The sequence below is a fragment of the Danio rerio genome, chromosome 4 (assembly GCF_052040795.2).
Source record: "Danio rerio strain M-AB ecotype USA chromosome 4, GRCz13ab, whole genome shotgun sequence".
NCBI lineage: Eukaryota > Metazoa > Chordata > Actinopteri > Cypriniformes > Danionidae > Danio > Danio rerio.
Window position 1 is genome coordinate 26,139,639 of NC_141024.2, and position 22,809 is coordinate 26,162,447.

At 35.0% G+C, this 22,809-nt stretch overlaps 1 protein-coding gene across 25 annotated transcripts; it reads left to right on the forward strand.

Moving 5' to 3' along the window:
- Positions 1 to 4,062: 4,062 nt before the first annotated feature.
- On the forward strand, positions 4,063 to 22,164 carry il15ra (interleukin 15 receptor subunit alpha). Of its 25 annotated transcripts, none has more exons than XR_015941996.1 (9): positions 4,063 to 4,269; positions 11,517 to 11,711; positions 14,173 to 14,190; positions 17,366 to 17,452; positions 17,538 to 18,773; positions 20,268 to 20,318; positions 21,599 to 21,625; positions 21,727 to 21,808; positions 21,894 to 22,164. XR_015941996.1 is itself a non-coding variant. In XM_088649600.1 (9 exons), the coding sequence occupies exons 1-9, from the start codon at positions 4,203 to 4,205 to the stop codon at positions 22,081 to 22,083; spliced, it is 930 nt and encodes a 309-aa protein (XP_088505726.1). In that variant the 5' UTR covers positions 4,063 to 4,202; the 3' UTR covers positions 22,084 to 22,164.
- Positions 22,165 to 22,809: the final 645 nt, after the last annotated feature.

The following is a 22,809-nucleotide window of genomic DNA, read 5'->3' on the forward strand; positions in this document are numbered from 1 at the left end:
GTACACTGATCTCTTTGAAGATTTACCTGTGTCCTCGGAAGTCTGTTTTCCATATCAAACTTGCAAAGTCTGAACTTATAAGAAGAAAATGCAGGACAGAACTGTGTGTAGTAGGCTACTTGATATTGAAAAAAAAAGCCCCAATCAAAGAGGCGAATGTCGGCAGTGCTCATAATTTCTTTTTTTTTTTTCTTTTCTTCCTTTTTATATTTACTGTAGCAACAATAGGTGGAGTCACACGTACTGATCCTCTGTCTGGCAGCTACAGGAATCATTCTCCAGTGCAGGCATGTTTTATAATTGTAGTTTTAACTTTTAAACTATAGGCAACTATACTTGCTTAATTGTTTTCACTCTGCAAACCACAGGTTAAGACATCAAGATTAAACAAATGTGATCGTACTAAAGCTTACCAACCAAGATGCAACTGATTCTGACATACAGTTGAAATTTTATAAACTCCCTTAAATGTTTATTCTTTTTTAAATACTTCCCAAATGATGTTTAACAGAACAAGTAAATTTTCACAATACGTCTGACAATATTTTTTCTTCTGGAAGAAAAAATCTTAAGAAAGTCTTTTTTGTTTCATTTCGACTAGAACAAAAGCTGTTTTTAATTTTTTTAAAAACATTTTAGGGTCAAAACTATTAGGCCCTTTAAGCTATCATTTTTAACAGTCTACAGAACAAACCATCATTATACAAAAACTTGCCTAATTACTCTAACCTGCTTAGTTAACCTAATTAAGCTGGTTAAGCCTTTAAATGTCACTTTAAGCTGTAAAGAAGTGTATTGAAAAATATCTGGTCAAATATTAAAATACTGTCATCATGGCAAAGATAAAATAAATCAGCTATTAGAAATGAGTTATTAAAACTATTATGTTTAATGTGTTAAAAAATATTTTCTCTGTTAAACAGAAATTGGGGGGGGGGGGGGAATAAACAGGGGGGCTAATAATTCAGGGGGTTTAATAATTCTGACTTCAACTGTACCTGTATCAGCACAAATCAACCCTTAAGCAGATTCTGTCCAAGATTCAGAAACTTTGTGAATTATAATTCACACACAAAATAAGTAATGTTTTTACTTCATGGTTTTTATGTGTGTGTGTGTGTGTGTAATAGGAGGGGTTTCAGTGAACCAAATTCATAAATTTAAATCAATTATCTCATCAAAATGCTTCATTTGCAAGCAATTTATTTGGACTGACTTTAAAGACACTGCTAAATAGAAGCAAGTAGGAACCTGAGTAAACATGAACAGTAAAACGTTGCTGGTTTTGTTCCATCAGTGTATGATTCAGTTGGCTTGTGACTATGTCTGTTGGAAGGGTTGGTAACATTTGATAGTCAGCATTTAATGCTTGTGCATTGGATATTTTATTTTGATATCATTGGCAAGGTGCTGTGTGATCTGTCAATCATTCATTTTTTTTTTTTTTTTGTATTCAGGTTTTTATTTACCTTTTTTTGTATGCCAAAGACTTAAGAGTGGCACAAATGTGCTTCATTATCAATAGTTGTATCAAATACAAATGGAGTGGAAACTAAAGTATATACAGTATGCATTGTACATTACTAATACTTTATTTTCCAATCCATTTGTGTATATGGAAGAGGGCTCAAACTGATAACGAAAAATCTACAATGGTTTACAGCTGTCGAGTGAAGGAAGTCTATAGTGAATAGCAATAGACATTTCATTTCAGAATGGACTGTATGTGGTCTTAATTTTCTATTAAAAATTTCAGATACTCTGACACCATTTCTGGTTCTAAGAAGCAAAGATGCACTGGTCCTCAACATTCAAGAAGATATGCAGTTAAAACCAAGGATGTGTATTTGTCTTGCCTTAGCAAGTGTTTGTAGATGTTTAAAGAGATGTTCAATGTCTCAGTTAAAGTCATTCACAACTGTGGTCACATTTTTTCAACATTTCATTAACTTTTGCACCATTAAACAAAGATAAATATGTACTCAAGCCTACAGACACACACATTAAGCTGCGGTCAAACTGGACTTATCTCTGCATAGACTTCCATTCATATGCACGTGAATGCAGCAGACCGGAAGCGCAAGCTTGTATGACAAGTTTTGCAGTTTGCTGCATTGCAAAGTTTAAGCTTGGTGAACGCTGACCTGTGAAATCTCATCATTTGACTGCTTGAGACTAATTGAGGATCAAAATATGACCTCTCTGAACAGAAATTTTAAACATTGACCAATAACTTTTTTACATGTCTAATTATTTCACTTAATCCCACCCCTTTTCGCAGCGCCATATTTCAGAATTTCGCAAACTCTAGAGTGACTGTAGCTTTATTTAGTACAACTATAAGGTTACAGTATATTCATGCTATGGGCAATTAAATGTGCTTGATTCTTATTGGCTTATCAACATTATGAACATTATTAATGTTATGATTGGCATTGGTGTTGTCTTAGTTGGCGATTTACTTCCTGTAGTTTGTTGCATTTGCCAGCGGGGTTTTTATGAAAGATTAGTGCTGATCTTCTATCATACAAAATCTTGATTAGTTGGTTTAGTTGTGGTTAATTTGGGTTGAAGCTTCAACCTGCGCGCTCTGTCTATTCAGTTTCACTTTGGCTGTTGATTCTGACGCCCAAGATTCTTCAGCAGGGGTCAACAATCTCAGTCCTGGAGGGCCGGTGTCCTGGCTAAGCAAAGCTCCAACTTGCCACAACACATCTGATTGGATGTTTGAATGCCTTTATTGTTTTTATATATGGTACTGAATATATATTTGTGATACGTTGAATAAACTACACACACTTAAGTTAATTAAACTCTGACACAGATTAAAGCCACTAAATCAACTGTGGAATATTCATAATATTATTCCCTATAAGGAACTGAATCTATTTTTATATTTGAAATACAGTACACTACATTAAACCACAAAAATATGTATTCAGTATCATATTTATGAAACATTAAATGCATAATCATAAAAAGCCTTGCACATTATATGGAATAATATTAAGATTGTTTTTACATTTAGTTTGGTACCTTTATGTCAAATTGTCTCAGATTCATACAGTGTATTCAACATAGGCCTATTATAAATATGAATTCAGTTTATAAAAAACAATAAATGTAAAAAACAAATCTTGCGCATCTTGTGTATTAAACACAGCAAAAAAGATGGATTCAGTTCCATATATAACAACAATAATGACATAACCTTAAAAAAAGAGCCTTGAATATTAAAGAGGAAAACTATTTTAAATATTTCACATTAGATTTAATACCTTTATCTCATACTATGTTCGAGTTTTAATAATTTAAGTGCACAGTGTATTCAACATATTGAAATGTGGATTCTGTATATATAAACAATGAAAAGCATAACTAAACTGGAGCTGGGGCACTTCTTGGAAAGGAACTTTCTATCCAAGACTAAGAAGGGCATGTGCACTGCACAGGTTGAGCCCTATGTGTGCCCGTGCCTGACTGTAATTGTGCTAGAAAGTTTAACCTGGTGGATTAATAATCAATCTGCTGCATCTGACGCTATTGCCGTCTGTAATATAACATTAATGTAAATCACCACAAGGGTTGCAATCTATTAGGGGGAAAAAATGAAAGGATGTAACTATAAACAATTTTTATCTTCAGTGGGTTATGGATAAAATATGGCACTTTTAAATCACCAAGCGACCCCCTTACATTGTCCTGGGGGCTCCCGACCCCTACTTTATGAACCACTGTAGCATATGGATTAACTGGATTTAATTAGCATTAGATTAAATTAGTTTAATCGATTCATATTAGTTTATGCATTAAATCTAAAATATAAATTCAGTACCATATAAACAACCTTAAGGAGACTAGCTTGTGTAGAGAATATAGAGAATAATATTGTGAATAATATGCAGCTGATATCATATTGGTGCTATTATATACTTTTATGCGATTAAATTGTTTAATTCATATACATGGTAATTTTTTTTTTCTATAAATCAAGCCCTGTGCAGCACAAATATCATTAAACGTCAAACTACTTCCTTTAGAAACTGCACACGTGCTGTATGCGCACATTGACTCGCCCATAAGTGAAAGTGAAAGATGATGAAGGAAACTGAAGCCACTGAAAAGACTTGGTGCTTCTCTTATGCTCATTCGCAAGGATTTAATCGTCGGTGTTCCCTCTGGATTCTCTGGGACAAGTGGACATGTATATGCTGGTTATATTGATTTTCGTGACGAGCGCGTATCAGCATAATATTGCAAGAGCAAGCGGTAAGTGGAATACAATATGCTATGCTATGGGAAATATTCATATTGGCTATTAAGTAAAGCCGTCGAGTGTTCTTGCATATCGCACATCTATTATGCTTGACACGTTAACCGTTCTTTTAGCATAATAAATTGCAATGTTACTGTATGCACGTTCTCTGGTTGTTTATCTAATAGCCTAGCAGTAAAAATAAACAAACAAATAAATAAATAAATAGATAAAACGAAACTGTCTTGGAGAAAGAAAGTAGATTACGAAATAAACTCATTTCTGAGACAGCCTGTTAGTATTAGAAATAATCTTTATATTATATGCAATTCGAGTATTTCTAAATATTTGAACTTGTATTTAAATGAGTTCGCATATTTCATATTTTTCTATAGCCTAGTGGGATTAAAAGAAAAAACAGACAGATAATGGACGCGTAGGCGACAGCTTTTAATCAGTTCTGTGGGATATTACAATAGTGTTATGCATGATATTCAGTAAATGCATTTTATTCAAGATTTGAAATATATATGTTTTTTTTTAACTGGTTATTCAGAAACTGCAGGTATAAATACTTATAAGAGACCCCTTATATTTAAAGTTTTGTCATTATGCACTCTTATAAATATTGTTTCAAACTCTATTCTTTATACTGAGGTTGATATCTCAATTCAGAAAACAATGGTGATGATTCATGGATTAGCATTTGTAAATACTAAAAAGCCTTTGTAGGGGGTTTGTATCACTACGGTTTCGGTTTCTTCAAAGCAACTAAAAAATGTGGTTATTGTTCAGAGTTTGTTAATCTTTAATCTATACGAAAGAGGCTTAAATCTTAAATTAATTCCATATAAATAATTGAACAGTAAAATTGTAGCAGAAATGCACAAAAAAATGCAGCCATGATGAATGGAGTCTGTTCATAAGGATTTAAAAACACTTTATCTCCAGTCGTAACATCCCTCAAACTCTGGTTTAGATCCAATTGCATTAAATGTGCTATTTAAAGTAAAAAAAAAATTAATTTCCCTCTTGAATTATTAACCCCGTTTATTTTTTCCCCTCAATTTCTGTTTAACAGAGAGAAGATTTTTTTTAACACATTTCTAAACATAATAGTTTTCATAACTCATTACTAATAACTGATTTATTTGATCTTTGCCATGATGACAGTAAATATTATTTGACTAGATATTTTTCAAGACAATTCTATACCGCTTAAAGTGACATTTAAAGGCTTAACTAGGTTAATTAGGTTAACTAGTCAGGTTAGGGTAATTAGGCAAGTTATTGTATAATGATAGTTTGTTCTGTAAATTATTTTAAAAAATATATAGCTCAAAGGGGCAAACAATTCTGACTTAAAATGGTTTTTAAAAAATTAAAACTGCTTTTATTCTAGCGAAAATAAAACAAAAAAGATTTTCTCCAGAAGAAAAAATATTTTCAGACATACAATGAAAATTTCCTTGCTCTGTTAAACATCATTTCGGAAATATTTGAAAAACCCAAAAAATTCAAAGGGAGGCTAATAATTCTGACTTCAACTGTATGTAGTAAATATGAACTCGCTTTCTTTTGTGTTCCGCTGAAAATAACTATACAACAGTGAGAAGTCTCTGTATTTATTTACCCTAGGTATACACATCTCATATTAGTATCAGTATCAGTCAGGATGTAGTACACTACATTGCAGCATGGTTCAGGATGATTCAGATTGCGAAAGATGCTATTGCACAAATGCATTACATATTTCCTTGGCAATGAAAAAGAGTTATGCTGTCCCCTGTGTGTGAATGCATTGAGGCATGCTTGAAAATGAGATGAGTCACTAAACCGTCAGGGCAGTGAGTGAGAAAGTGATTTTTAGGTTTCTTGTGCTATTTTAATGCGTATAATAAATTTTTTAACAGTTTCCTCATTCCATTAGAGTAAAAAAATGCCATACCTCTCCATATTGAAACACAATTCCCTTGCTTTTGAACAGATCTCTGCACTGTCTTGTCCAAAACAAATAGCTTGGGATCATAGATGTTGGGTGTTTGCACTGCAAAAACAGCTGTCATCATTCATCATGTAATCTGAGAGATTTCGGTCTCCATTGAAAGTTTGCTCCCCCAATATTCTGAGGCTTCAAAACATTCAATCCATATGAATCCAATGACTTTTGTTCTCACAAGTCAAATAGTATAAATATGCTTTTGTTTATGTTCACGGATCAATGTTTAGATCTGAATAAATCCCCAGATTATATGTTATGCTGGCCCGAAAAAATTTTATCATATTGAATTGCGATAAAAATTTATGTCGATAACTATAATAAGGTGGCGGTTCATTCCACTGTGGTGACCCCTGATTAATGAAGGGACTAAGTCGAAAATAAAATAAATGAATGAATGACTATAATAAGCTATGGACAGTTTTCCTCTATATTGATCTAAGAGCCAATCACACACAGACATATACAACAACAGGAATCTGTTATTGTGATGATATTATAGATAAGCTACGTCATACAGTATCGTTTAACGAGCTCGATTCACTTTCCCGCCAGCAGTATTTGCTGTTAAACTGCTGTTTATTTTAATGATAACTATTTTTTACCATTTTTAATTAAGTAAAACATTTATTTTAAAATAATTCTGTAATTGGTGATTTTTAGAAAACGCATTAAGAATATTTTGGTTTGTGTACTGTATACAGCATATGCTATCAGTTACAGTTCTTCAGAATGTTATATTTTATATTTAGGGACCGATCACCAATGGTGCGTAGACCCAATTGGAATTGCTCCATTTTATTTTCTTCTTCTCAAGAATGTATCGCCTTTTTGTGGGTCTAAACATGCCCGAAAACTCATGAAACTTTGCACAGGCCCCAGAAGGGAAAGATTTACGTTTGTTATAGGTTTCAGAACTGGGTGTGGCAAAATGACTCGACAGCACCACCTATGCTCATTTGCTCTATCCTTGAGCTACGCTACACGTACTCGTACGAAAATTGGCATACATCAAACATGCCAATACCTACAAAATATCTTGGAGCGAAATCACAAACCCAACAGAAAGTCAAATATTTTTACCTTCCTCTGCTAAAAAAGTGCAGTTTTTGCTATTTCCAGCGGTTGTATTTTAACTCCTAGGGATTTGATCAGATATACACCAAAATTGGTTATTGTTATTTAAAGGCCTTGTTGATGTTAAATTGTGAAAATCTAGAATTTTCGTCGAAGAGCGTGTTCCGAAACAGGAAGTTGAACATGCTTACATGCCAATATGGAGTTACAGTTTTAGTGCCACCTGCTGGCAACATCAAATTACATGTCTTACATTATAACAAACCCCTCCTACAAATTTCATCACATCGAATCCATGTTTATTAGTTTAGTCCAAAGACTTTTATTATGCTAAATTGTGAAGATATAGAGTCTGCAGGTAGGCTGTACTGCGAGATCCGCGGGACCTGACCAGATTTCTAGTGGTGTGGGAATAAATTTCCGAAAAAAAGCATGGTCTGTTACCCTGATGTAAATTGAACGGGAGTGGGCGGTCTAACAATATCATTCCCAAGCACACGCGTCTCCGCGTGGATGCTGTTTGTGTGTGTGTGTATGTGTGTGAATGAGAGAGAGCGTGATGCTGTATGTCTCTTGTTTGGTGCTGTCTATATGTGTATGCGTTTGAATGAGGGCGGGCGGGAGCGGGAATACAAATTTAGAGCCGCGAAGATCTCTAATATAAAATTTTCGTTAAAGAACTTTGTCCGTGATGGACTGACAAAGTTCAGTGCTACGCCATGGAGGGGAAAGTACTTATAAATTAGCCAAACAATGTCTGATCTGCCTGAAAATTCACAGGTTTGATGAAATTCCTTTCCTGAAGACATCTAGATGTCAATATTGAGGCACAGTCATAGCGCCACCTGCTGACCGGTGATTTTTCTCAGGCTTTTTATTTATATCAGCTTAAATTATTATTGGCCACTGTTCTCTGTCATCCTAAGCCTTTCATCGCTGCCTGCAGCTTCAATGTATGTTATAATTATATTACAGAAAATCTCCAAAAAAATCTAAATAATGTGTAAACTTGTTAATAAACAATACGTTAAAATGTTATTAAATGAAGCATCTAATCTTTGTGGCTTCAGTAATTGTCGGGATACTTTTTAAAGCTGGAAGCATTAACAAATTATATTGAAATATATATCCTTATCGTTTAATATGGAAAAGAATTATCAAGATCACATTTTTGCCATATCACCCAGCCCTAATTAAATGTCTTTTTTTTGGACATCTTCCTTCAGAACACTTGATTATAAAAAAATAATTTTTCATTATCCTCTGTGATAAAGTTTTATAGGTTCGGAACAACATGAGGACGAATTTCCATTTTGGCATAAATTAACCCTCTAATACAGTGGTCACCAACCCTGTTCAGGCATATCTACCTTGGCATGCCTAAATTTGTAAGAGAAATTTCAGTTGCAACCCTGATCATCAAACACACCCTTCTAATTAAGTGCTGCTTTGGGTTCTTATTAATTGGTTCAGTTGCATTTTTTCAAGGTTGGAGCTGAACTCTATTGGAGCTGCTATTAGATCTCAAAGAAAGGAGTTGAGGACTTCTGCCCCAATAGATCATTTCCCCCTCAAGTGCACTCGTGATTGTTTTTCTGGTGTGTTCAAGTTCAGAAAAATCGCTGTCACACCAACCATAGGAAACTGGCATCAAACTGACAGCCTCAAAAAGTCACTGAAAACTGAGATTAGTCAGCGAACCATTAATGCAGCTGGTGATAAAACTATTTTAAGGCTATTTTGATCTATTTTGAAGCACTATTCTGGTGCTTCAGTTATATTTTTATAGGAATGATAAATGATTACAAATAGTCTCACTGTTTCCTCATTCCATTAGAGGGGGAATGCCATACGCCTCTGTACTTAAACTTTATTCTTGTCCCAACATTTGCTTGAGAGCACAGACAGGGTTTTGACTTATTAACATTGTAAGGATTAATCATTTTGTGGCTATATTATGACTAAATGTTAATAAATGAAATGTATCAGCAGAACATCAAAATCAAATTTCTTAGAAACATATTTTGCCTAGCTGATGTCACTTTTTGGCAAAGCCAAATGCAATTACAGCCTAGTATTTGACCAGCGAATTTGTGCAAATGTTTGTCAGTCATCAAATGGTAGCATCAAACTACATATTCATCAACAGGTTACACAGTTTGTTGTAGCTATACGGTGCTCAGTTTGTTCAATATGTTAGGCTAAAATCTTATTTTATAAAAGATAAAATGCTACTGTATGCACAAAAAAATTGCTGTGATTTCAATGGTTAAAAACTGTAAAAATGTTACAGTAAAAATCTGTAACCTGGTTAACGATATGTTTCATTAATATATACAGCGAATAACCGTAAACTGACTTTCCTAGAATTTCCTGTATGGCACATCACTTTTTATACTTTTTTTACATGACTAAAGATCTTTTTAGTTGTTTCCCCATCAGTTATGAACATTAGAGATTTATGTTACATCTAATGTTGATAAACAATGACTTCAATTTTATGCATGTTACCATACTGGTGCTTAGTAGCTGTGTGAATGACACTGAGCACATTCTTAAACTAATACACTATGCTGCTTGTGGGAAAAGTTATTTGTGATGAGCATTGTTCATTATGTAACTTATTCATCACCTCCTGCATATGGCTGTGTTAACGTGTATAACTGTGTAACAAAAGATGTGTAGATGTTGGTAATTCAAAATACAGACATATTACCTCTGTAAATGAATGAAATATGGTAGTTTACCGTAAAATTGAAAAATTACTTTTACGGTTTGTATCGTACTTTTAATGGTAAAGTACTGGCAACCACAGCTGCCGTTTTTTTTTACAGTAAATTTTACGGATTTATTTTTTACAGTGTATTTAAGTGTGGCTATTCAAAACCCCAAATTAAATGTTTATTTTTTTTTTAAAGCAACCGTGTCTCTTCAGAACATTTAACTTACATCGATTATAAACTAATAATTTACTTTTTTAAGAATATTTAAAGCATAATACTTTTTAAATATATTTCCATTGAAAAAAAGGAAATATTTTGCATTAAAAACATCTTTGTGGATTTCTGTGAGGACAGAGTTATTAACTATTGTGTACATTGTTATAGTCACTAGCGATTTAGCTACTGCGGATTGTTGGAGAATTACACACATGCCACATTTACGAACTACAACTCCCAGCATGCACCTCGCACACACTGGTTGCTGTTTCACATTGATTACACACACACACACAGATGATCAACCATATGTATAACAACTAGTATGCAGAAAGTAGGTTCTAGTTACATTTGGAATACATAAAATGGCAGCTCTCCATAGAAGTCAATGGCTAAAATGTGAGATAGAAGAAGAACTAGTATAATTTTAAACAGTACTAGTAACTAATAAATAAATGCTAGTATCTTTTAGGAAGGCAATGAGATTTAAAGAATGAGGACTAGTTATAAGTACTAGTAGCATGAAAATAGATGTTCTTAACATTTAAAAGGCTTGCCATATAGTTACGTAATTTGTACACAAACTCTTAACCACTGAATTGAATGCAGCTTACATAAGTGCTACAGAAAACCAAGAACAGCAAAAATGATTTACTTTGCGAAGGTCAAATTTTTTAACAAATGTTTTATTCACAGTAAGTAATTATGTGAGGGAGTTTAGCTCCAACTTGTTTCAACACACTTGCCTGGACGTTTCTAGTTTGGGTGTGTTAAAAAAAGGGGATCTTTTTTAGAGCGAGAGAGTTCTGATCTGTACTGCACAAAACTGTGACTGCTGCATTTAGGCATTGAAAATCCAGCATAGAAATCCAGAATTCATTGCCACTGTACAGATGCAGTAAAACTCTGGAGAACTGGAACTATTTCTTGATTTGATTGTGATTCATTAACACATAAGTACACAAACGTTCTTCTAAAATAATGTTCTTTTTAACAAACGTTTCATTATGCCAAGTCCTAGATATTTCTTTTAATTTTTGTTGGACTGAAACATGAAGACTGTAAATTATATAACAATAATTTCCCCACCTATTAGAATAAGATCTTTTCCTTAAAGAAAAAGTTAATGGATTTATTTTCAGAAAGAAATCATTTTTGATATTTATGCAAATACGTTGATGACTGTGATGTATCTATTAGTTTCTTTGTTTGCATATGTATTTATTTTAGTCTTATTTTATCTCAGATTTATGTGGACCTCCGAAGAAGGCACTCAACACTGAACCTGTTACTGGGAATTATTCACTTAATTCCTCTATTCGTATTCAGTGCGTAGCTGGCTACGTGAGGAAAGTAGGAACATCCAACCTGATTCGCTGCCGTAAAGAACATGACAAGGACGAGCCATCCTGGATATCAGCTCTTCCTCTTGTATGCATACGTAAGAAACTTTTTTTTTTTACAGAGTACTTGCAGAACCACAGAGATGGTTTGACCATTCCCTTGTTTAATCTGGCTAAATGTATCACTTTTTCATTGATTGATGGATTGATTGATTGTCCTGTGCAGGCTCCATTATTCTTGCCAAAGTCTTTTTAGTTAATAAATAAATAATGAAAGCCGCTGATTTTAAACAGTTCATACATAGTTTTTTTTTTCTTTTCACCATCGAGGCCTAAACACTTTGCTACTTTGTAAATGTTTGCAAAGGAAATCAACAGGAAATCATGCACTTATGCACAAAATGGCCCAAGATGCTTGAAATTTGCGCACTGGCTCTAAAATAAACAAATAATAGCACACACTCTTTGATGTATTCTCTATACTGATTTATTAATAAATATTTGTATAAAAATGACTTTAGCCTAACTTCTATTTTTGTTTTAACTATCAAACATTCTCTATCTCTTTCTCTTTCTCAGCATACTTTTATGTATCTATATAGAACTTACAAACATTCACATAACTTGGATAACCATCCAAATAACCTTTAAAGGAATAGAATTTAAAATAACTTATCAGCTGATAGAAAAATACTTGGCAAATGTCAAGTAGTATACTGTATATAAACCCTTACCTATGAACTTCTTTAAATTTGTCCAGTAAGCAACAAGCTACACTCATTAAACATTTCAAACCACAAAACATTCTATTAAATGACATCCCAAAACCACTTAGGATTGTTTTGCAAAGACCATAATTAGCCAAATATTTGCGCAATATCTTTCATTACCAATGTAGCTCAGCAATTCATTACTTGGCTAATCTATAGTTAAGACCGAGGTCAAGCCAAACAGGTTACACATGTGGCAAACAAAAACAATGATAGAGCCCTCAGTATAAGGCAGGTAACCTGGCAATGCTTCACAAAGGATGTTCAGTTTAGCCAAGGTCATGGTTAACAATGGCTTTAATGTGCTTAACAATGCCCTGGCACCACTCACTGACTACACCCTTAAGCCTAGTTCACACTAGAGGATTTTGACCGGGAAGAAATCTGTGGGTGCACAGCGCTCGCAGCTCTTTATGTGTTAACTACTGAACAACGCATCAACGAGGCTCACTGACGCGTCGCCGACACCTCGCAGACGGAAATCCATTATTTAGCATGCTGAATATTCCAGAGCAGTCGGCCGACTCAACCCCACGTGTGGTCAGATGTAGTGACGAGCTGCAGCCAATGAGAGAGCATATCAGCATGAGCTGAATGCCTGTGTGCTCAGGAGCTCAACAGAAACATCTGTGATTGGTCAGAATGGGCATCGATGCACTCTCTTTATTCTGCGTTAGCACAGACATGAGAGTAGGATATATTAACAGTGGAACTAGAATTCTGTAACTATTAGAATTACCATACTGGTCATTCTGACCATTCTCATATAAAACGCCATATTGTCACAACATATTTACATTCAAAGCTTCTATTGAAATATTGAAATTAAGCTTTGAATGTCTGGCATCATATTTAATGACACCATTACCCTAAAAGTATAATCTTTTTGGTAATACAGCCTATAAATATGTAGTTAAGATTATAAAACACTTAAAGATCTTGGCTTTCATTTTCACTTTCAAACAGGAGCTATTTCACGGCACAGAATATGCTGTTTTGAGAGATATCTGAAGTAAATTGATGTTTTTGCCATCAGAAAGTTTTATGTTAGCAGGAAGTTGTTAGGCAAAAAAATGCACACATATTTAAAGTCACAGCGAAAAGTATGACATGAATGCAGTCATTCTGATGAATATGGTAATTTAAGGCAGAAAAATGCTCAGTTCTTTACTGTTTTGTAATTAAAAAAAATTACAATGTCAGAAAAAAATACACTGATAGTTAGAAAGCGGCAGGGTGTTATAGATATGTTAGTTTTATTTCAAAGAGATCTACAATTTCAAAAATTAAAAACTCTCTGTGTATCTATCCACTCGAACCTTGCAGATGAGTGATTAATCCGCTGATGCATCAGCTGATTTGACGATGTTTTTAAATGCTTCCTTGAATGCTTGAAACGCTGTCAGTGATGTAATGAGCACACAAGCAGCCAATAGTGTTCAGTTTTTTTCTGACGACTCCTCCCTCAAAATTTCATTGGCTGTGGTTTGGTAGCTTGAATGAGCTGTTGGGGAATGAGTTGTTGTCAGGTCATGTAGTGTGTTGATCCCTCTTGTGGATCATTCACGTAGTGTCACGTAGTGTGAACAACACAGAGAAGACACAAAATCAAGTCATGTATAGTGTGAACGGCACAGCGATCTGCTGATGTTTAAAATCCTGTAATGTGAACTAGGCTTTAGTAAACCACATTTCTATTTTTTTTCTGATATGTTTACCTTGTTTTGTTTCACATTCTTTAAAGATTAAACTTGATCAATGTAGTGATTTCATTGTTTTTGCTTTACAGCTGACCCCAAAAACAAAAGTATGTAATTTTTTTTTTGTAATTACTTCCTGTCTGTCTGTCTTCTCCAAGATGTCTTGCTGCAGTCCGCTGCTTGATGACTTAGGTGATCATCAACTATGTAGCGGACCTTCCTACTGTAACGGTTGGGTTTAGAGTAGGGGCAGGTGTAGGCGATTGTCAATTATGTAGCGGACATTGTACTGCCCACTAAGGTAGCCCACATGCTACTGTGACGGTTGGGTTTAGGCAAGAGGGAGGTGTAGGCAATCTTCAACTACACCCCACTAAGGCAACGCCCATGCTACTGTGATGGCTGGGTTTAGGGTAGGGGGAGGTGTAGGCGATCGTCAACTACGAAGGGGACCTGGTCAACTACGTCATCAAGCTGCGGGCTGCAGCATGGACTGTCTCGTCTCCATTGAAATGTGTAATTTGTTATTGTCATACAAACAGATACAAACACTTAAAAGTTGATACTGTGTCGCAATGCTTGGTCAGTCAATATTTTGATAGATCAGCAGGGTGTTGGTGGAATTAACTTACTAATAGTTTATCTATAGAGACTAATGTTTGGAATGATGTTTGAACACCTGACATCTGAGATTCTACATATCAATTCTGAAGGGACTAACATCAGACTAACATGTTTATTAAGACCATTACACATTAAAAACTAGTGCCAATAAAACCCAACTATGTTGTTGCCTCACGTTGAAAGTTAGCACAAAGTTTAACTCGCAGCATTAACATTAATCGCATTTATTGTCACTCACCACGAAGGTACTCGCTCATGCAAATATGTCTGATAATCTAACAATCCACATTGTTTGCAAATATTTGAGGAATACAAATAATTACAAAAAAATTAAATTACAGCCAACTTTGCGTTCCTTCTTGACTTGAATTGTTTACTTGCTACGTCTCTTCACTGTCACACTTGCACTCTGATTTGTTGCTGAATAACCAGTCAGAGCATGCTGTCTTCAGTCGACAACCCAATGTCGATCCTACAAGATGAATTGGGCCAACACGATCTGACTTTAGCCCAATGACAGTCAACCAATGAAGATTTAATTGTAGTTTACTTTTTGTAAGAGTATAAATCTAAAATAATAAGATCATGAGTGCAGAAATGAAAGTGAGTACATGACATGATGCATGTTACAGTAGCCAGTGATTAGTAACAATTTACACAACCTACCCATAGCTCTCGATTTATTTATTTTATTTCTTTGCTAAAACGCAAACACATCAACATTCAAAATAAATTGCAGTCAACAGCAAGCCGTGCACGGTAGTAGCATGGTGTGCAGTAGCCAAAACACACAAGAAAACATTGTGTGAAAATGGGATTAGATTTGTCAGAGGATTATTGAGTTTGCTAACAACCTGTAGTTTTTGCTCTGGAACTGTTATAGAGTTAAATACTTATACAGGGCTGAAATTGCAAAGTATGTCTGCAATTACCTCCCTAGAGCAGCTGTTCTTAATCCTGGCTCTTACAAACCTCCGTTCTGCATATTTTTCGTGTCTCTCTTTTTCAACACAACTAATTTAAATAGCCTGCTCGTTAAAAGAAAGCTCTGACTTGATAGTATGTAAAATACAGTACGTGAGTCAAATTCATAGTATTCAAAAACAATAACTGGATGACCTACTATATCTGGCAATATTCTGAAGAATGCATCCATTGGACACTTTACCGTCCCGAGGCAATATGACATCATTCAGAAATGGGAGTACAGCTGAATTCTATTCATACTATATACAGTAGGTCATACTTGTAATGAAGTACACTCAAATTCAATTGTAGTAGCATTTGAGTAGCATCTTCTGTATTCTGTATGTGATTAAGTTGACATGTTTGACATTGTGTTCACTGCTGTCTGCCCGCTGGGCCCTGCACATGGAAAACTGGCTAAAGTTTAATTGATTTAAAGATTGCAGTGCCTTCAGATGAAACCTATTACAGAAGTGTAAAGAGTTATTTAACCGTAATCATGAGATTTGTATAGTAGTCACATCTTGTGCACTTTAATACTGAACGCGTTTCATTCGAACTGGATTTATTGCAGAATATCCAGTAATGTTACTTCATTTGGTCAACAAAATATACATTGTAGCATTTTTCTGCCGTCTTTAGGTCGTTTTCACACCACACTGATTGCTTTGGTCTGAACCAGTTGAAAAGAACCAAAATGCAATCATGTGACAAAATTCACATCACTCATTGGCCAGATGTTATTAAACATATTTCCTAAACTGCTTTTTGATTGATATATAGTTTGTGTACATCACTTTAGATAAACTATATATTTCAAGAATGAAACATGGCTGTGCCTGGAAAACAATGTTTTAATGCACTGCAAATGGTGAAGGCGCATCGCAAGTCACTTCAGGTGTGAATTAATTTAGCTAAACTGCGACAACTTCCGGGAATATTACCAACGATCAATCAGGCAAATTTATTCCCTTTATAAAACGCATTCCACAAATATTTTTCCTGCACACCCTATAAAATGAGACAGCGCATTGAACTAAAGCAGCTGGATTAGTCGAAATAGGCGCTCCAGGGTTCATTTAAAACTGAGACCACTTCTTCATGGAGGTCTCGCTACGCTTTTTTGGCCCACTTTTGATGCGCACTCGAATGCAATTGCTACATTCACAACCAGGGCCGGCGCATCCATAGAGGCGACCTAGGTGGGCGGTGTCCGTGACATCCCCCTTACCACCACGTCTTCAGTTATATCCGCACCTAGTGCGACAGAATAGAGAGGGCGGTGTCTCTGACACTACCATCACCACTCGCGCCCTCAGTTATATCTGAGCCTAGGGCACCAGAATAGAGAGGGCGGTGTCAGCTCCCTCGCCAACCCCCCCGCTTTCACTTTCGAGTTAAGGGCAGCGTGATCGTCCTTTGCCTAGAGTGGTAGTTCAGCTTGCTCTGGCCCTGTTCACACCTGCCCAAACGAACCGCACCAAGAGGGAAAACAAACTAGTGCGATTGAACTGAACTAAATAGACAGGTGTGAAAACATGTTAAGTCTCAACCGAATAGGGATTTTAAATGCAAAAATGACCTTAGCAAAACACTAAAAAGAAAGTAAATTCCATATACCACCCACCCTATGACTTTACCAAGACTAAGAATAATGTCTAAAATGTCTTGTATTTTTATTTGCCTCTGCAGAGGCACCAAGACCTGATCACCAGTTCACATCATCCACAACAGAAATAAACACTCCCACAATTTCTGGCACAGGCACATCAATCACAGGTACGCGTTTTATTATATTACACAAGTATGTTTCGATTTTGTTTGGGTAGGCCCACATTTATATTAATTACATGGCACACTTCAGCAACAGGGTATATAACTTTGCCAACAACAACAAATGAAGTTTTCACAACCAAAGCAAGAACTACCAACCAGCCAACTTTGATGAGCACAACAAAAGAGGCGGAGCCTATTACATCAACCAATGCAATTACAGCTTCTTCAATTGCCAGCAGCATCGCTACCAGACAATTTAAGAGCACAACGTCACCACAAACACAGTCAAGCTCTTTTACTACAACAACAGGTGAAGCAGTTCACTATGATGGGTTAAGGTGCATGGGGCTAATGGACGTTTACAAATTAACATTCTAATTCATACAGATCACTCCTTACTCACACTTGTGTCATTCCAAATCAGTAACCCTGCACAATTTTTGCATTAATCTTCAACTACTGTAGCTATTACTATGTTTACATAAGTGTGCTAAGCCAAATTTCTACTGTTTGACATGACATTTGACATTAGCTCCGCTTGCTAAACTTTGTCATTTCAAATTATTTGTTTACTGATTTTACTGAGTTTACTGAGCATTGTTTACATTTATATACAGTTTGGTCCATAAATCTTTGGACATCGATACAGCTCTAACATTTTTGGCTCTATAAACCAACACAATTGATTTGAAATGAATCAAACAAGATTTAAGCTTTAATTTGGGGGTATTTACATTCAAATTATGTGAACAGTGTAGGAATTACAGTTTGCATATGTGCCTCCCACTTGTTAAAGGACCAAAAGTGATTGTACAATTTGCTTCTAAGCTGTTCCATGGCCAGGTGTGTGTTATACCCTCATTATCCTAATTACAATGAGCAGATTAAAGGTCATTTCAGATAAGAGTTCATTTCAAGTGTTCTATTTGCATTTGGAATCTGTTACTGTCAACTCGCAAGATAAGATCCAAAAAGTCACTATCAGTCAAGCAAGCCATCATTAGAGTAAAAAAACAAAACAAACCCATCAGAGATATAACAAAAACATTAGGCATGGCCAAAACAACTCTTTGGAACATTCCTAAAAAGAAAGAACGCACCAGTGAGCTCAGCAACACTAAAAGACCTTGAAGACCATGGAAAAAACTGTGGTGGATGACCAAAGATCAAATGACGATGACTAAAGTTTCCCTAGTGAAGAAAACACCCTTTACAACAGCTGGATAGATCAAGAGCATTCTCCAGGAGTATAAGACTACGCCAGAGTGAATAAAGAGAGTTCACCACAAGGTGTAAACCATTGGTGAGCCTCAAAAACAGGAAGGTATGTAAACACCCTCAAATTAACGCTGACAGTCTGCAGTTAAAGCATATTTTGGTTGTTTCATTTCAAATCGATTGTGCTGGTGTATATAACCAAAAATGTTAGAATTGTGTAGATGTTCAACTATTTAAGGACCTAACGGAATATATTAAAAATCATATGAGGCAGATAGTTATGATTCTCTCAGGTCAATCAGTAATCTGCAGTTCTTAGTATTTTAATATTGTTAGTACCAAAGTTGTACTCAAAAGTACCAGGTACTGTACACAGTGGAAAACCCCAAATCATTCACAATTTGCTCAACACCAAATAAAACTATTTGGTAAGTGAACATGTGTTTCCAAACCCTGTTCCTCAAACACACATGATTTAGACCATCTGTTTGTTAGTAGAAACTCTGAGACCTGATATATTGGAGCAGTAAAAGAAACATCCAACATGCGTTTGCATCATTTTCTTGGTGCATTAGCGCCTATTTTTTGTGTTTACAAAATATCTAATATACACTGACTCCTTTCAAAGAGATTTTTGTTGTTAAATTCCAAATGCTTTTCAGCTACAATTATTTTCGTGTCATTTATGTATTTGTGAGAAATCAAACTTAGAATCGTACATAAAGTCAAACTCAGCACTGAGGTCTTTGAGGTTAAGGCAAAAAAGGGTGCAAACCGGAACAATGTGAACCATGATCATACATCCTGTTACTGTATGTGCTCAAAAAAAGTGATATCTTTATACATCCATGCAACAATCAATAAAAAAACTGTTAATATTGCATCATATAAAGCAACAGTATGACATCTAAAAACTTGGATGAAGATTCCTATGACTTATTTTAGTCACCAAACAGATTTAGAAATTGAAAAATAATACAATTAAATTCAAGCAAAATATTGCAAATAAAAATTACAAAATACAAAACTTCAGCTACATTTTTTAATTTTCTGCTTCTTTGATTTTTCCTCTTTAAAGTTAGATTTAATATTTTTCTATAACAGAACATATAAATTTGGGTGTACTGGTTTTTGAACCGTAATCGTAAATTATTTTGTTTGATAAGCTCCGGATTTGGCTTTAGTACTGAATAATCTAATGTATATGCACAAATGTTATATGGTATAGCTTCCTATTAAAAATATGACTTTAAAAGAGAGATTTGTGAGGGGTGTACTTATGTATGCTGAGCACTGTATAATGCCAAATCATACAAACAAATTTTTACTGTCTGATCTTAAATAAAAGGATCATTTCTTTATGCGTATCCTTCATAAACTCCTCTTTTCCTCTAAACATTCCTCCTCATGTGACATCTACAATGTTTATTGTTTAACAAGACTAACACAACAAAATAATCTGTGACATTGTTGAGTGAACTACTCTATGTGACTTGATGTCCATTATTTCTTTTTGATTCACCACTGTAACAGACTTATTTAATACTACTCATGATGATGATAATGATAAATGCAAAATTTTTCTTCTGCCACTTTTTAGGAATCTCTTTATCTGTGAAGACAACAGCTAATATGACAGCTAATTCTAAAGGTTATTACTCACAGTTTATTACAATATTTAATATGATTAATAATAATCAATGAACATTTAATCTCGTTAAACAAATCAAATCTTTTATATTTGTGATTCTTTGTAATCAACATCCTCAAGTGCACCTGGGTTTGCTTTATAAATAGATTATACATTTTCTTCACTACTGTTTATAATATAAAACAGAACATTAAAAAACATTTTTTTAGTTTTTGGAGTACATTTCATTTTGCATTTGACATGATTGTGTGTTTGTTTGTTTGCATGTAATGCAACACATTAGCATTATACACTTACAGGGGATGGACAATGAAACTGAAATGCCTGGTTTTGAGCCACAATGATTCATTAGTATGGGGTAGAGCAGGGGTGTCCAAACTCAGTCCTGGAGGACTGGTGGAATGAGTTTGGACACCCCTGGTTTATTATTTGAAATACCAGCCAGGAAGTTTCTAATATATCTGTCATGACTGTCTGTATCCAACAGAGGGCACTGTAGTTTGCTATTAACTCTGAGAGCGAACTACAGTCCCTAAAGACTACAAGTTTATACATACCCCGCGCGCACACCCGGAACCCACTTATACACTGATTTGTAATTCACAGCTGTCTCTGTTTCCGTTGATTTCATGGACTATTTATACACCCATTCACCCATTTTTTGAGGTTGTACAGTTGTCGCGCGCGTACTGAAGAGCGGGGGTGTGTGTGTGGGGGGGGGGGGGGGGTTGTCGCGTGCGTACTGAAGAGCGGGGGTTGTCGCTGGGGCACTTTTAATCATTTCAGAAGGGCACTGGTACAAAAATATAAATACAAAAATGGTACAAAAATAGAATTGGGATTGGGCCTAGGTCACCCAGAATGTTGTGTGCATTGCAATATTTTAAGCAAAACTATATTGTTACTTTGCTAATTAAGCCTTTACACTAAGAATTAAGAAAGTGAAATCAATGAAGATTGACTACCAGGCTCCAGCCATGAAACCTCTAACATTAAATTGGCCAGTGTTTTTGTTTTATTGTCCAACTCCTGTATATAATATAAGTGCAAGTGGGATTTTCAGTGAATAGCAAGTCAGAAGTTTAGAAGTTTGGAATGTCAGCGATATTACCATTTCTATGGATATCAACAGTCTTTAATAATTGTTTATGTTTTTTTTTTATTTGACTAAATCATGCATTCCTAATTTTCAGTAAAAGTAATTTGAATTAAAAAAATGAGAATGTTTTATTGCTGAATTTTCACTAACACATTAAAATCTTTAAATTTTTTTTTTAAAGTGGAACACAGTTTTGGTCGCTCCAAATGTGAGTAACATCAGCTCAGATTCATTTATTGAAAATATACTCTCCACTGTGTGCTCATTGTTATTTTTTTATTCTTTGCTTACATTCTACATGTACTATAGCAACAATAGGTGGAGCAATAGGTGGAGTTACAAGCATATTTATCCTCTGTCTGGCAGCTACACTATTCATTCTCTGGTGGAGGTATGTTTTATAATTGTAGTTTAAACTTTTAAATTAACTTTTTTTGCAGCTACTTGCTTATATGTTTTCACTCTCCAATCCACAGGTCAAGACGTCGAGATTATACAAATGTGATCGTACTACAGCTTACCAACCAAGATGCAGTTTATTCTGACATACCTGTAACGGTCATTGCTCCTAACCCAAACAATGCATCAATAGACTCAACTGCTGTCAGTGGCACAAATCACCCAGAAGCAAACTCCGTCCAAGATTCAGACTCAATTCACCTATGAAATACGAACTCCATTTAATGTACTTTACCTCACTCTGCCCCATAAACGTTGCCATAGAATAAAGTTTTTATAATATTTTTACTTCATGGTGTTTATGAATGTGTTGGAGAGCTTCAGTGAACCAATTTCATATATTTTAATTATTTACATCTCGTCTTGTTTTTGTAATGTGTGGATTTTGACCTAGTGACCTTTAATAAGCTATTTTAAATATTGAGTTGTTGTCTGATTCTCAAAGACAACCTACACTGTAACCGCCGAAAAGTTAAGGTAACCCAAACCGTTTGAGGAAACCGATTGCAACAAAACATTTAATTTCAAAAACGATTACAGTGAACTTAATCCATTTGAGTAAAAGAAACAATTTGAGCTCAGTAAAACCCAATAAATAAAGAGAACTCAACCCAACTGAGTACTGTAAAACTAAATAAGTTAAGGCAACTCAAACCATTTGAGGAAACTGATTGCTACAAGCCTTTTGAGTTAAAAACTTATCTATATGAGTACTGTGAACTTTAAATTGAAGTAATGAGGTATTTAATTAACTAATTACCTTCAATTAACTCAATTAACTTTAATTAACTTTCAGTCAATTTTGAGTTAACTACACTCATTTCATTTAATAAAGTTGACTGTTGGGTTTTACAGTGTACTGTTTATATACAAAACTGTTAATTTTTGTAGAACAGTGACAAGCCTGCACCCCTTCACCGATAAACAAATGTG

What these genes read in the sequence shown, in the direction of transcription:
- il15ra (XM_088649600.1), top strand. Translation starts at nt 4,203, where the DNA reads ATGTATATGCTGGTTATATTGATTTTCGTGACGAGCGCGTATCAGCAT. An exon ending in CTCTTTTACTACAACAACAG is followed by an intron (nt 17,760 to 20,267) that starts GTGAAGCAGTTC and finishes GCCACTTTTTAG; the next exon opens with GAATCTCTTTATCTGTGAAG. An exon ending in CAGTTTTGGTCGCTCCAAAT is followed by an intron (nt 21,626 to 21,735) that starts GTGAGTAACATC and finishes TAGCAACAATAG; the next exon opens with GTGGAGCAATAGGTGGAGTT.